Below are 16,418 nucleotides of genomic sequence, written 5' to 3' on the forward strand. Positions count from 1 at the left end.
TCAATTTTTTAATTTTTTAATTTTTTAATTTTTTAATTTTTTAATTTTTTAATTTTTTCAATTTTTTTTTTTAATTTTTCAATTTTTTCAATTTTTTTTTTCAATTTTTTTTTCAATTTTTAATTTTTTTTGTTTTTTACATTTTTTCAATTTTTTCATTTATTCCATTTTTTAGTTTTTCTTATTTTTTCAATTTTTTAATTTTTTCAATTTTTTATTTTTTTTAAATTTTTCAATTTTTTCATTTTTTTCAAAATTTTAACTTTTTCAATTTTTTCAATTTTTTTATTTAATTTTAATTTTTTTTTTTTTTAATTTTTTCTTAATTTTTTCAATATATTTTTTTTTTTTATTTTTTCAATTTTTAAATTTTCTAAAATTTTTTAAACTTTTTAATTTTTTTCAATATTTTGATTTTTCAATTTGTTTTCAGCCCTAATTTGCCCCTGCCCTAAGGAATGTCAATCATATCCAATAGATCATTTGCCAGCAATTAGCAGCAGCGATAAGAGCCATAATCCATTTGTGCCTCAAAACTTGTTCATGTCCAACAGTACAGGTTAATGATCTACCAATGAAAACATAAACAAAAGTCAATTATGCAAGCAACTTTTTCGGCAAAAATGCACGTGCTGATGACCAAAGTCAATTTATGGTCCGATAATATCTAAGTCCTATGGATGTATGCAGCATGCATGCTTGAGTCTAGTCGGTGAGCAGATCAAGGAACAATAAAAAATTGGAAGTGAGAAGTTGAAAAAAAAGAGTAAAAAAGAAGAAATAAATTAAGTCAGTCAGTCAGGCATGATTACAGTTCAATTGTAAGGATATTGTCACAGTCTATAAGCAGTCGTTCAGCAAGTCGGACCGATAAACCGAGTCTTGATGCTTTGAGCAAGTCAACAAGTTTCTTTTTTGGGGTGTTGACAAAAATTCAAGTTTAAAAAATATTTGAAAATACTTAAAAATTAATTAATTTTTTTTTTTATGAATTGAAAATTGTGAATTTTTTTTTTGTTTTCTTCTTTTTTGATGTTAGATATTTGAAATCAGTTTAGTGACAGCCATTGACTGGTCTAGTGATTAAACTAATAAAATATTAGAGTTCAATTCTAATAAAAAAACTTAAAAATTTTTTGAAAATAAGTTAAAACTTAAAAAATAATAAAATAATAAACAGTGACTAATTCTAAATTTCTTCAAGAAATTGTTAAAATAAAAGGTGAGAAATTTATTTATTTTAATTTTTAAAAATTTTTCGGGATTCTTATTGAATTATTGTATTGAATTTTATAATTTGAAAAAAAAATTATTATAAAGTTGAAATTAAATTTTGAGAGAATAAACTAATTTTTTAAAAATACAAATTAAAATTCATAACAGTTTTCAAACATAATTTTGAAAAATGTTTAAATTTAGAACTTAAAATTTTTGAAAAAAAAATTTAAATTTAAAACTAAAATAAAGAATAAAATTGCAAAAATTTCTACAATAAAATTAAAATTTTTTGGGAATTAAAATCAAAGTTTTATAAATACTGAAAAATTTAAGAACTTGACACAGATGTGAAAATTAAAAGAATTCAAAAAAATATATTTTAAATTTGAAAAAATTCTAATCAAAAGTTTAAGAATTGAAAGTTGAATCTTTTTTCAAATTTAATGTTAATTGATTCAAGTTACATTTTTTAAAATTCAATTTAAACGTCGAAAAATTCATATTAAAATTTAAAATAAAAACTATCAAGGTTATGAAAAATTGAAATCCAAAATCAATTCAAAATTTTCCAAAGAATTTAAATAAAATTAAATTTAAAAGAAAAAAAAATTTATAAAACAAAAATTCAATCTCAAATTCAAATTTCATTAAAAATCTAAAGCATTTTTTTAAATTTTAAATGATAAAATTGACAAACAAAAGATTTAAAATTAAAAAAATTACAAAAGTCCTCGTGTTATTGATCGAGGGACTTAAGCGCATTTTTGTCCCAGCGATCAGTAATTGATTAATAAGTCACTTCCAGACCTCAAAAACAAGATCCAGTAGGTTCCAGTTTACTTCCCGACCCACAAAACGAGATCCGGTAGGATCCAGGTCACTTTCAGATATAAAAACCTAGATCCAGTAAGATACAGGTAACTTCCAAACCTAAAAACCAAGATCCAGTAAGATCCAAGTCACTTTCAAATCTTAAAAACAAGATCCATATAAAACTTCCACAAATTTAAGAACTTCATCATTTAACAGATTTTCATAATTCAAACCTTATAACGGTCAAAAAAAAATCAAACATTGTGCAGTAAACACTGTAAAAACATCGACAAACATTGAAAAACACTGTAAAACAATGAAAAAACGTGTTGTTGTTTTTGTTGTTGTTGTATATGAAAAAGAAAAACTGTTAATTATAGTATTTATGCGTTGATTTGAAACTTCTAAATGACCGATAACCCAATAAATCGATGGAACTGAGCTATTAAAACAATCCTGAGCTTTCTACGATGTCTAGTTCTTGAGATCTCGCGTTCCAGCCGACCGACCGAACGAACGAACGAACGAACAAAGTGCATTATTAAGCTACCTTTTTGAAAACAAGTTTCAAAAATGCGCTAAAAAGACGAAATTTAATTTGAATGTAAATTTAAATTAACAAAATCGAAGTTTGCGTCATTTAAAATAAAATTTAAATTAAAGTTTTTGTTGAAATTTGAAATTTAAAAAATGAAATAATTCAAGGTTCATATTTTAATTTGTACTTAAAATTAATAAACTGAATTTAAATTTTTTTCCATTAAATTTAAAACTTATTTAAATGATGAACTTTAAATTCACTAATATTAACTTATTTTTCCATTTAATTTTTCCAATTTTAAAAATAATTTCTATTAAATAAAAAAAATTAGATCAAAAATTCAAATTAAAATTTTTAAAATCAAACAATTTAAAAAATATTAAATTTAAAATTCAATAATTCCTTTAATAAAATTTCCAAAAATAGTTTCACTTCCGATATAGTGCAATCGATCTTCCGAAATAATTTAAATGTCAATTCAACAATTAACCTTGAAAAATGAAAATTTTAAACTTTATTTAAATAATAATTTTTATTAATCTTTAATTAATATTCATTGCATGATAAAAAAAAGAAGAAGAAGTAAAAAAAAAAAACAGTTTTTTTGCCATAATTACATCTTCGTTGCTATGCGGCATTGAAATCAGCTTGAGTCAAATTCGCATGTTTATTAAAATATTTTTTATTGTGACATGATGAGCTGCTTGGTGCCATCAAAGGGCTGGCTTAAAACATTAACTTGCTATTTTACACAAATTATTATCAATAAATGCCTTAATGGATATACTTGGATATTTAAAAGATAATTTCTCGGAAAGATCACTTGACACCAAGTTGAATGTGAAGTTGGGTACATCTGTGCAGGCAAAGAGAATGGTTTTATGATACAGAAAGACCTCTACGGTACCTAAAAGCAGTCTTTATGTCTGTTGGGGGTCACTAGTAGTTCTTTATTACATTTATAGTGACGTCAGCTACCCAAAAGTCAAAAATTTACCAAAATGATCAAAATTTATCAGATAATCTACCTTAGTTCATTTGAAAAGCACACGATGTAGACCGCATGACCGTTGGATTTAGGTTAAGCCTGAATCCTTCTATTAAGATTGAAGTCCGAATCCAATGGATTCCAGTTCGATTTGAGTTCAATTGTAGTCCAACTCCCGGAGTCCTGCCAACTCTGGTTGGGAATATCTTATTAATCAGAGCTTGAAGTCGATATGATTGAAGTTGACTCAAATTGACTTCGAGCTCGCTTACTAATGAAGACGTGGAATGTATGCTTTTGATTAATTAATTCATGAATAAAAGTTGATTGTTCTTAAAAACACTTCAAAAATAGAAATTTAATTAACAAAAATGTCAATACATAATTCAGTAGCTGAGTAGCTGAAGCTATCAAGACTAACTGGTTGTTAAAGTAATAGTCAGCATAGCTATTAAAATAAATATTAACATTTTTGTAGAAAGAGAACAATAATCAACTTTTATTCTTAAGTAACAGTATTTTACAAAGCAGTAAGTCAATAAAATAGCCAGATCAAGGTGTTATCTAATCCACGTGCTGCCATATAGTCTCTAGAACCTCTTTACATTGTCAAAAATCCTGCATGCCACCATGATGGCTAGTGTTTTCAGACTGAGGTTCCTCTCGGTTATAAAAGGACGCTGCTTAGATTTTCAACTTTGCTGCTGTGTCCCCAAAAATCCTCAATGTCCCAAAAAGTCGGAAACTCCATACAAATTTTAGATAAATTTTTAAATCTTTATTTTTTAAAGATTTGGGTTCAAGCAGCCCAGGACTGAGTCATATGGTATAGTCAGATGGAAGGCATTTTATAGAACCCTAGACTCCATATGGTTCCAGTAAGGGATGTAGCCAGAATTTTTTTTTAAAGAGCCGTTACTGGTCTTGGATGGGGATTCGTGCCCGCTATGGCCCCCCTGGCTACGCTCCTGGTTCCAGTGAGTAATTAAGTACAACATTTCCATAAATCCCTTAAGTCAAAAGCTGTGAATTCAACAGTTCTGAATATTCCTTTTATGTTCTGCCTTAATTATGTGCTTGTCGATATGATTTCCAATTTCCAATTCCTTTATTATCCAAAAAGCTCATAAAATGTAGTCGAATTAATCACTGACCAACAGCAGTAAACTTAATAAAAGAAGAGAAATTTTTTTTTAATATTTCAAACCGGTTGAAAGGCCATGAAATTTCTCCGACTGACCTTGCCTGTGTCTTTTCAGAGGTTGAATCTTTTTTTTTATGCTGGCTTATTATCTCACCCAGAATTTTTTTTTTTTTGCGAAATCGGAACTCCTTGAACTTTTTGGACGGAGTTGAATTATTTTAATCTCTTATTTTATGGATGGAAATTAAATTGGATTATTGGGATATGCTTAAGGGGTATAATGGGTGTTGATGTTGAAATATCAAGTCAATATGAAGGAATCTTGCACAACTGACCTAGATGTAAGATCAAATTGTGTAAACAAAACATGCAACTGTGCATAAGAAGTCAATTAAGGGTTTGTAAGAACATGAAATCATCTTGAACTGTTAATGTCAGCATGCAGTTGATGGAAAATATTCGAAAGCGGGGTTGTTAACCCTTCATCAGTCAACTTAAGCTACTGTCTTAATCAACAGCACACATTCCATGACTTCATTAGTAACAGAGCTCGAAGTCAAGTCGAGTCGACTTCAAGCTCTGATTAATAAGATATTCCCATCCAGAGTTGACAGGACTCTGGGAGTTGGACTACAAATCGAGCTCCAAAGTCTGACTCCTCTTGATTCCATTGAACTCGGACTTCAGTCGAGTTGGTCTCATAAATGGAGTTCTGCTAATTCTGTTCCCAACTCAAAAGTGAATATCATCAAAAATTACAATTTTGCGTGTAAATCTCAGTGTAAAATTCATTAAGTCTTTAAGATAATTAATCTCAATATCTCTTTTTTAGCTGTTCTTACAGAATACTCAATATTGAATCATTTTTTAAACGAATTATTAATTATTTATGTGGATACATGCACTGAGACACTGATGCAACATTTAATGGGGTTTTTGGTTTATAAATTGGATATTCTTATGGTGTAGCATCAGTTGGTCATTTTTAGTTAGTTAATTTGCTGCTCTGGCCGTTTGGATCAACTGTGATCCATGACCTAACTCAAAGCCGGCTAGTTCTGCCAAGTTAGTCGCTCAGTGTTGTGAATCATGGCACAAAAGTCGATAATAATGCTTAAGAACTAGAAAATTGTATGCAAATTGACTAGCTATACATTTGGGTTTTGTTCACCTGGTACAATTGCTTACATACTCACCGGAACCATGCTCCGACTTGGATACTACAAAAGCACATTTGACATTTCCACATTACTGTTCAAAGCCATAATGCTGACTGGTTCAAAAAAGAGGTTTGAATTCCAACCCACTGCCCTCTTCTTGGATATGCCATGGATATGTCTCATGTCCAGAATCTAAAATAATCCAATCCATCTTCTCCTTCAACCTCAAATTCCATACACCAAAATCCACTTCCTCCCAATAAATGCGTCTAATCCACAATACCTCAATCCCACAACCATACTCAATGATGTAATATTTTTTTGCAACACTCGTGCTTGCCGACCTTGAAAGAAGGAATAATAAAAAAAAAAGATTTTTTTTAGCGGCCGGCAAAGAACTCAGTCGATATGTTGTTGATATTAAACAGTAATAAAGTCTCTTTTTAACCTCAATTAGTAGGCGAAATTCAAGTAAAAAAGAAAATTTCTCTTTATTGCAACATTGCGTATTTATGGATATGCTGTATTATCCCATTCGGGTTATTGACATCCGTGCATGTAAGGCTGAATATATTGACATTGCAGCATTGTTGCTGTTCCACATTGTGAATGACGTCGACAATTGAAGGTCGGATTGGAAGACTTCATAGCCAAAATAATTACGGCAATGCATGTTGGTGGTTGTGAGATAAATCATGTGCTGATCAAGTTTTAAATGCAATCTTTATGATAACGTGATTTTGTGCCTGCATTTTTTTTTATTGGACGTTTCGAAACGCTTTTTTATGAGATTTATGATGACTAAATTTATGTCAATTTTATTACTGCTGATCTTCATTCATCACATTAAGTCGTGGATCATTTCCTTTTTGTTATTTATGGACTGTTGAGGATGTTTGTCTCTTTTTATGGAGTAGAGTAAGACTTTTATGAACTGGATGGTTAAGATTTAGTTTTGATGATGATGTCAAAGATCTTTTGATGCTTTTGATCATGTTAATCCTCAACAGGCATAGATTATACACTCATGGTACTGAAAGACCACTATGATACCTAAAAGTGGTCTCTTTGCCTGTTAGGGGATACTAGAATTGGTTTTTTAACCTACCTGAGGTTTACTACACTATCTTACAAGTAAACATGGATATCTAAGGATACTTCTCTTACAACGGCTCCTGGGAATCCTCACTGAATCTACTAGGGTAAACAGAACAATTCTAATGTACTCCGTCTACCCTAACTCTGTCCCAAACCTAAGTTACCTAGCACAGCTCGAAGTCAAATTAACTTTTGTTATATAGTACCATGATTAATCTAGTCCCTAAGATAGGATTAGGGAGGATAACCCGAGATTGAGTCTGCTTAAAGGATAAGGATAAGAGACCACTATCCGGTCTCACCACTGAGCCGTCGTAACACAGGTTCGATTTTTCCGATTAAGGTACAAAACAGGAACACCACCTTATCAATTAGATTTCCCGAAGTTTCGATCTCGAGAAAGGAATGGAGACCGAGAATACCCGAGAAAACTTGGTCTCAGCATTGAGAAACCTTAGTTGCCATACCAACTGTATCATTGTAACGTATTAATTAGGAATGCAAGATACGTTTCACTCCCGAAGTAATCAGACTAAAAAAGTCCAATAGGCGCCTCCACATAGTAATGCGGACTCTAATAAAGTCGCCTCCAAATTGTAGTCCTGCCGACTCTAAGTCTTAGTCACACTGACGGTGATAGGATTGTCGATCGATTATCTGACTTGTGGTATTCAAGAAAGGCATTCCTTATTCGAAAGCAGTGGTGAGCAACCTGTGTGCTGCAGCACAATCAAATATTGTTAAAAATGCCATGAGTTCTATGACAAATGCAATTTCGGTTAATGATTATGACTAAGGTGTCCCTAGAAAAATACAAGGTTGTGCACAACTGCATTGTTGACAATTTTTTAATTGATTAATAATTAATTCCATGTTTTTCTTAGTTCTTTTTATTGATTTAATCCAATATTCTATCATTATATTGTCAAATTAATACCCTTGTTAATCTGTGGTGCTTAATGATATTTACTTACTTACTTTCTTTCATCCAAATGACTCTTAATTGTTCCTATTATTCTTAATTCTTAATCCCATCCTTTCATTCAATTTTTCAGCCTATAAAAAGTCATCAAAATCCACTTTCATTCTCATCATTTACAAATTCACAACAGCACATTCCACAACAATTCCAATAATGACTCCAAATCCAAAAGAAGAAGTCACAGCCGTAGCTGAAAATGTTGAGTCTTTTAAAAATGTAAGTTTTAAGTTTTTTTGTTCATCCAATTAAGTAAATTTAATTAATATTCAACAGACTGTATGCGATAAAAATTCATTAAATGTGATTAACGAGTCACGAGAATTTCCTGCAAATCTTCCGGGTCCTGAGTACACGATGGAACTTGTTTGGCGAAATATTATCATTTTTGCAATTCTACACATTTTATGTATTGTAAATTTTTTTGTTGACAAGAAATGGGAGACAATAATGTTTGGTAAGTTATAGACACACTATATACACTCATATTACTGTCAATTCAGTCAGTCTTGTCTGATTTATAAGTTTGCAAATGATGAACTTGTAATTTATATTCAATGCATGTGGTTTGAGTGTCTTTTGAAGCTTAATAAGGCAGATGAGCTAAAACTTTGTAGTATTTTGTGGTTTTGTTGATGTCATTTTGATGTTTTGATGGAACTGTTGGAGTTCTAGCCGCAGAGTTGCAAAAAAAGGTGCCTGTGACATGCACAGATAACAGATCTGTCATAGATTTAGCCATTGCCTTTTACGGACAACGCACAGATTGCAACTCTGGTTCTAGGTGTTGATATGACAATATATAGCATGAGGTTGAGTAGGAATAGTCATAAGGTCCGATAGGTGTCAAGTGGTTCAAATTCCACTATAACCTGTAGGTTTAAATATTGTGGCATTTGATAGGGATCCGCATACCCGCCTGACTCGCTTGTAATCGCCTTTTGGCTACCCAAATCCTCTAATATGATAGATTGTCAAGTTCCATCGACAAATTAGACCAAAATATGAAAAGCTGATCTAAAAGCTGACAAAAATCAGCAAAATTCCCATAATTACCACTAATTTTTTAAGCTGACGAACTTACTGCAGTGTTGCTCAAACAGTGTGCCGCGGTACACCTAGATACGACACACCTGATCACCACGGCAAACATTTAGGCCTTTAATTGTCTAAAAAATCTCAAAAAACATCCATTTTAACCCTAAAATTAATCACATTTATTTCCCTCAATTTACAGCTATCCTCTATGCCTTCATGAGTGGCTTTGGAGTGACTGCCGGTGCACATCGATTATTCTCACATAATTCATACAAAACAAATACAGCCTTAAAGATTCTATTGCTGTTTTTTCAATCAATTTCATTCCAAAATAGGTAAAATTGTCAATTCCACATAACCTCAAAAATAACCTCAAAATCCCACTCAATTCCAGTGCCTACGAATGGTCCCGAGATCATCGCGTACACCACAAATACACCGACACAAATGCCGATCCACACAATGTCCGTCGTGGCTTCTTCTTCTCACACATGGGTTGGCTGTTGTGCAAAAAACATCCAGACGTCTTTAAATTTGGCAGTCGTGTATCAATGGCTGATTTAGAAGCTGATAAATATGTCATGTTCCAGCATCGTCACTTCCTGCCGATCATGTTTTTGGCATCGATTGTTATTCCAGTCTTCATTCCGTGCTATTTTTGGAATGAATCGTTCTGGGCGTCGTTCTTGTTTGTTGGAATCTTCAGATATGTACTTACATTGCATATTACGTGGCTGATTAATAGTGCTGCACATACATATGGAATGAAGCCGTTTGATCAGTAAGTAGATGGATGGGACAATTCATCCCTAGCAGGCAAAGAGCGTGGTCATAAGAGCATATTAGGTAGAGTTGCAAAACAGGTGCCTATGACAGTCAAAAACCTTACAATTTCTTGGTAATTTGTATGGTTTTTCTTGTAAAATTTTATAAATTATCAAGAAATTGTACGGTTTTTGCCTGTCACAGACACCTGTTTTCCAACTCTGATATTAGGTGATCAGGCTGATATTAGGTGAGAGCCTCATCACATGCTCTTTGCCTGTTAGGGTATATTAACCTACAAACAAGACCTTCCTGAGTCTTAAGACTGCATACTCAAAATTTTGACCAATGCCACTCAATCTAACACTTGAATTCAATTTTGACAGGAACATTTCTCCATCCGACAGCTACCTTGTAGGGTTCTTAGCAATTGGAGAAGGTAAGAACAAGCACCCCGAGTGGAACAGATTGAGATTGGTTGACCGATAAGCGTTGCTTTGTAAAATTGAACACTAAATATAGTGTCGACTGATTACAGCTTGTTCTGCTCGGGTATCTTCAGGGGTGTAGCCAGAAATTCAAATTTTCTAGCGGTTTTTTTTAAATTTTTTAAAAAAAGCAAAAGAAAAATTCAAAATTTAGAAAAACGTTACAAAATAAACGGTTTTTCCAGAGTTAACTTGAATTTCGAATTTTAACGGTTCAAAAATATTTGAATTTTGAATTTTAACGATCAAAAAATATTTGAATTTTGAATTTTAACGGTCAAAAAATATTTGAATATTAACGACAAGAAATATTTTTTTGAAGAAAAATTAACGGTTGTCTTTGAGAAAGCCACACTCTGGGTTTTTCAATTCTCTAAGGGGACTTGTACCCCTTAATGACCCCCTCAGGCTATTCCCCTGACTTCTTTACATCCATACTTCACTAAAATCATTCTCAATACCTAACAGGATGGCATAACTATCATCACGTGTTCCCATATGACTACAAAACTTCTGAATTGTCATTTTATACATTCAACTTAACAACAGCATTCATTGACTTCTTTGCATGGATTGGTAAGTACTTTGAACTGTCAAAATGTTGATATTTGAGTTTAAAGCAATACCAGATCTGTAAACGGCTATAAACCAGACTGACACGTGCTGTAGTAAAGGCGATGATGGTCTGGGGCTGAATTTTGATAGATACAAACGAGTACAGCCTTAGGATTGAGTCTTGCAGGCTTTGTACTGGATTTTGTTGGAATTTCTATGGTTTGTGTTTTCCGGGGTGCTTTGTAGCTCTAATTGAGCATTAATTTACCTCAATTCAGTTCTTGCAAGTCGGTTAAATGATCTAAAATTCGGAAGCAGATTGTCATGACCCTGACATGCTGCTAGATTCAAAACTGAGTCCGACATCAAGTCACATCAGTCAAATACCGGATTTTGGACCAATTTATGCTATTCTAAATCAAATTCTAATCCACAGGTTGGGCACACAATCTCAAGACAGTCTCAGTCGATATGATACGAAAACGTGTATGCAGGACAGGCGATGGAAGTCATAGATTCTCAAAGGAACTAAAACAAAAGTCAGATGAGGAACTGATTAAAGATTTTGTCTTAAAAAAGACAATTGATGAGAATGGCAACATGATTCATGGATCGGATGGGCTTGTTTGGGGCTATGAAGATGCAATGATGAGTCAGGAGGATAAGAACTGTATTAAAGTATTGAATCCGCATGTTGATTGAGGATTTTAAGGCTTAAACTCATTCCCAATGGAAAACTATTTTAGATATTTTATTAAATTTATTTTAATTAGAGTAATTTTGAATAATTTATGGATTTTTATGAATAAAATTGAAATTTTTTTTCATAATGAAATTTGAGAGATTTTTTGTATTTTTTTTGGTTGTTCTTTGAAAAATTTTGTAATTTTTTTAAGCTTCAGCTTGTTAATGTATATGTTAATGATCGAGTAACCGATCGAGTCAGTCTGAAACTACCCGGAAAGACTCGATCTCGGTCTCCTCATCGGGAATCCTTTATCTCAAGTTATACGGCGAACTTAATTAAGAGACTTTGAAATTTTATGTACGAATCATTAAAATTTAGGATTTTTATTATGGAAAACCACAGCAAATTGCAAGAAGGAGCACGTTTTGATTACAAAACCCACCCTAGCAACCCTTTTCCGACACTAGACCAGCGTGTTCCTAGCATGGTCCCTGATTCAATCCGAATTCAGCAATAAATACAGAAACACGAATTAATGAAGCCGTATTTTTTGAACGTTTAATTGTCTTTCTGTAACATGAAACATGCTATTTGCTAATTTAAGGGCAAGCATGTATTCTTGGATAATTTCACTGGTTTTCACAAAGTATTTTCTACTATAATGAAATAAAGCAACTATGTATGTAAGCAACAAGTATGTATGAAGATTTGTTCAAAATAATGTCAAAATCCAAATAACTAAACTTGCTTTACCTAAAATTGCAACAAATCCAAGAGAATTTAAAGCAATTAAATCCATTAAAGCCTTTCCATCAAAATAACTCAAAACCACAAATTTTTAAATCCATACACATGACTAGAGACATCTAATAGAAGGTAATTGAGTTGTCTATTAGCCAAATTTGTTGAAAATTTTCTATTCTGCATTTTTGTCGGATGTGCTAATTGAAAATTAATAATTGCACTGACCAACTGAATTGACCTATATTAAGGTACATCCAAGAATTCATGTCTACATACATATTTCACTTATGTCATGCATATCCATGACATTCTTGAGCACCTTAAGTAGAAGCACTGCACTTGTTGTTCATGCAAGTGTGCATGGTCATTTTCTGTTAGGTGTCTACAGTTTGAGTCTTTGTCAAGAATTCCAACACCATTTGAAGTGCCTCAACAACAGAATCTCTCAATTATAACGAAAATAGCCAATAATTCATCCCAAAATTCAATGACAAATCCACAAAAAAATACTCAAATAAATTCTTTAATAAATCATAAAAATCCACATTACAAAGTTCCATCCAACAACAGACACACATCAAGCTACATTGCCTAATTATTATTAACGGTCATAAAATATTCAAATTTCAATGTCAGTGCAGCTTTATAAACTTTAAAAGCTTCTTAAAATATTTCCAAATTTTCAATTTTTTGACGATTTTTTTCAATAATTTTCATGCATTTTTCAGTCAATTTAGTTCCTTGAATTGTCAACAGCTTCAACTTTGTGTCATCACGTTCCAAATAGTCACCAATCCATTCAGCATCACAGCATCGAATTATAGTCAATTCCTCAAGTTTCTTACAATTTTCATAGTCAAATGGACGTCCAGCCTCTAATTTAGCCAAATAGCACAGCTTAAGTCTTTTGACAGTCGGAATGTTCAGGTCCACGACTGTATTGTACTGAATCTCAAGTTCCTCTAAGGAACTGAATGTTTGAGCTTCTGCTGTTGTGTTGTAGTCATAATCAGACATCTGGTGGAGCTTGAGATGCTTAACATTCGGGAACTGACGTGCCCAACCTTCACTGACGTCCACATTAATTGTGAGATTCTCGACGGACCTGAATGGCTCGGGATTTGTGAATCTCATGGACGGTATTGTCACCGTCTTCAAGTTCCTTAAACTTCCAAGTAAGTTGAAGACTTTCCATTGATTTGTCTCGAATACTTCCAACGAGTCAGCCTGACTGCGGATGAAATTGCTAAAAAATGGAAGTTGCGTATAAAGGTCAAAGTTGTTAAGCTTCAGTTCCTGTAGCTTAAAATTTGGACTTGATAGGAGATTGTCATCAAACAGCAGGAACACATCAAGCTGATTATGTAGCTGGAACCGCCTTAAGTCAGTTTGTGATGATAAAAATGATTTAAGGACTTGTGGATGCTTAAAGTTGCCAATCAGTTCCATGTCCAGAATTGAGGAGTCATGGAATATTTTAAGGACATCAATTGACTCCGGTTCAATGTTCAGGAAGTGAAATTTTGTCAGCTTTAAGCTTGGCATTGGATATAGCTCATCTGACAGGTAGACAGTCAGGCTTATAGCCTGCATGTAAAGTTCCTTGACATTTTGGCACAGCAACAGCACTTTCCTCAATATTTTCAAGTCAAATGAGCTGTACCGGATCTCCAATGTCTCTAAATCATGTCCAACATACTCAAAAATATCCAAAAAGTCCTCAAAACTTTGACTGTCAATGGATATTTTTGTGTATATCCTCGTCGGTGTCCAATTGAGGCTTTTTTTGTGGTCAAATATGAAAATTTTAAATTTTTTCATTAAGGCATTGCAGCTGTTGATGGCACAATGGAATGTCCTGCATGTCTCACTTAGGGATATTAGGTCTGATGACGGTAAATATGAGAAAATTTGTAGTAAAATTTCTTGTGGAATGGCTGATAAATTTGAGTGACTCATTGTTGTTGATTGACAGCAGATGAAATTGGATTTATGCTGGATATGCAGCTGGTAGTGACACAAGATTGTGATTGTGAATTTAATTTAATCAGTGAAATTCAAAATTTTTGTTTATTTTGGAACTGATTGTTAATAAAACTACGCAATAATAAAAAAAATGTAGATTTAATTTTTGAGGATGAAAAAGTCGTTAATTTTAGTTGGAACGGCATTGGATGTGTGGATTATTATATGAAAATATTGGTATAGGCTGCTGATGGTCTATTATGGTCCCATCTAATAGACGGAGGCATATTCAGGACTCAAGGGGGTATTGGGGTGCGGTAGGGTGCATGCCAAACCCCCAACCCTCATTTAGCCACTCCTAGTGTTACCTAACTTCCGAATATTCCCCGATAAACAGTCAAAATGCAAAATATTTGAATACAAATTAATTTTTTTTATTAATATTTTCAATTTTATCCAAAATTTCTTAAAATCATCAAATTAATCAAGACTTGGCTGGCTGCTTCCACTTCCATTTGCAGCCCATCCTTCTTCATAGACCCCTCCCAACTCCAAATCCAATCATTTAATAAATTTCAAAAGTAAACGCAACTTCAGCATAATTTTCACGTTCCTTACTCTCAGCCACAAGTACAGCCTTATAAATTCCATTCGGTATTATTGTCAGCACTTTATATCCAATACTTAAATTTCCATGTTCAATTGCAAATGGACTCCATGGACATGGCTTGTTAAGTTCCGGAAATTTTGATTTAACCAACATAACTGCTATTGCTGTTAGTGGATTTGATGGTAATCTGGAGTTCTTGTGGGCTATTTTACACCAATCAACGGCTGGGGCATTTTTGAAAAGTTCACGGAACTTTTTGTTCTTGTCGAGTTTGGAGACGCGCGGTTTGAACTGGAATTAGGAGATTTTTAGGTTAATTTGGGGTATGTGTTGGAATTTGGATTTTTTAGGGGTTGAGGTGTCAGGTATTGGTATGGGATACTCAGAATAGGTAGGAATTCAATATGAAGGCCCTTTTTGGATCTTTTTGTGTCCAGAATTTAGAATTCAAGCTAATTTTGGGTCTTTCCATCATATTAACACCTTATAATGATGTCCTCAGCATGGTCAAGTGCCACATCTGCATGATGCCATCCAAATACCTTAGAACTCGATGTCAGCCTGCTGTCAAGTCTTGCACAATTGTCAAAAATTGACAAAATGTCAACCAAAGCTCAAAATCGACTTAATTCCACTTTTTCATACAAAATTCAAGTCGACTTTAAGCTAAACACTCAAAAATTCAAAACTTACAATAATCGTGTCCACATGCGACACCAAATAAGCTTTGACCTCAAACAAATTGTCGTCCAAAATCTCACATTTTTCAATCACCAAAAACTTTTCATTTCCATAACATTTTTCCAAGCTTAAAACCTTCAAATCGATTCCGAATGTGGAAAGTGCCATCAAGCTGATGAGAACAATTTGTATGAACAGCTGCATAGCTTCTTGGTGTGTCCAAAGACCGTCACTTGACTATTCTAATTTGACTGTGGACGTGATGATGATTTATATACTTTTTGGGAAATTATCGGAACTACAATCTTAATTAATCAGAATTAAAATTTGATGATAATTTTAATTGATTTAGTTATGGACATCGTTAGATGATCAAATGACGCACGGCAGTGATTTTGTTAAGTAATGTGAATCAGTGTCTAACTGGCTTGAGGTCATAATTGATGGAAATTGCTAAAAAGTAAGCAAAGAGACCTGAAATTTTCGGAATAAATTTGGATTTAAAGAAATATTGCTCTAGGTTGTGGTTTTTAAGGGTCTCATCCACATGTGCATGCATGCAACAATACCGGAATATATGCGAATGACACATGCGCATGCTACATGTATGTACTAAGGCAGTGTGAATTTAAGGCTAATTTTGAATGATTTTTAGACACTTTTTAGATGCTTCAAAGTGCCAGCTGGAGGTACCGTCAGGTTCTTATCAGATGCGTATTCAGGGAGTCTAGAGCAGGGTCGTTGTTCTTGCCCATAATGCCTTAATCCACTCTCTCTGGCTACGCCCCTGATCTAGAGATCAAACACCTACATCCCCTTTTTGCAAGACTTTATTCTGCTATGATTTCTTGGTGCAATTCCATATCAACTGTCGCACTTAAATTGCTACCCCGGTCTACTTGGCTACACCCCTGGTTCTTATTAAATTGTCCTTTTTGGAAGT

At 33.1% G+C, this 16,418-nt stretch overlaps 1 protein-coding gene across 1 annotated transcript; it reads left to right on the forward strand.

Moving 5' to 3' along the window:
• Nucleotides 1-8,021: 8,021 nt before the first annotated feature.
• Nucleotides 8,022-11,519, forward strand: LOC139091205 (acyl-CoA Delta-9 desaturase-like). The gene is made up of 7 exons (XM_070641155.1): nt 8,022-8,160; nt 8,218-8,398; nt 9,179-9,314; nt 9,374-9,760; nt 10,131-10,183; nt 10,701-10,808; nt 11,224-11,519. Exons 1-7 carry the CDS (start codon nt 8,098-8,100, stop codon nt 11,487-11,489), a joined length of 1,194 nt encoding a protein of 397 aa, XP_070497256.1. The 5' UTR covers nt 8,022-8,097; the 3' UTR covers nt 11,490-11,519.
• Nucleotides 11,520-16,418: the final 4,899 nt, after the last annotated feature.

Source organism: Chironomus tepperi, unplaced genomic scaffold, assembly GCF_022539635.2.
Source record: "Chironomus tepperi strain 1889 unplaced genomic scaffold, CSIRO-AGI_Ctep_v1 contig_13, whole genome shotgun sequence".
NCBI classification, from domain to species: domain Eukaryota; kingdom Metazoa; phylum Arthropoda; class Insecta; order Diptera; family Chironomidae; genus Chironomus; species Chironomus tepperi.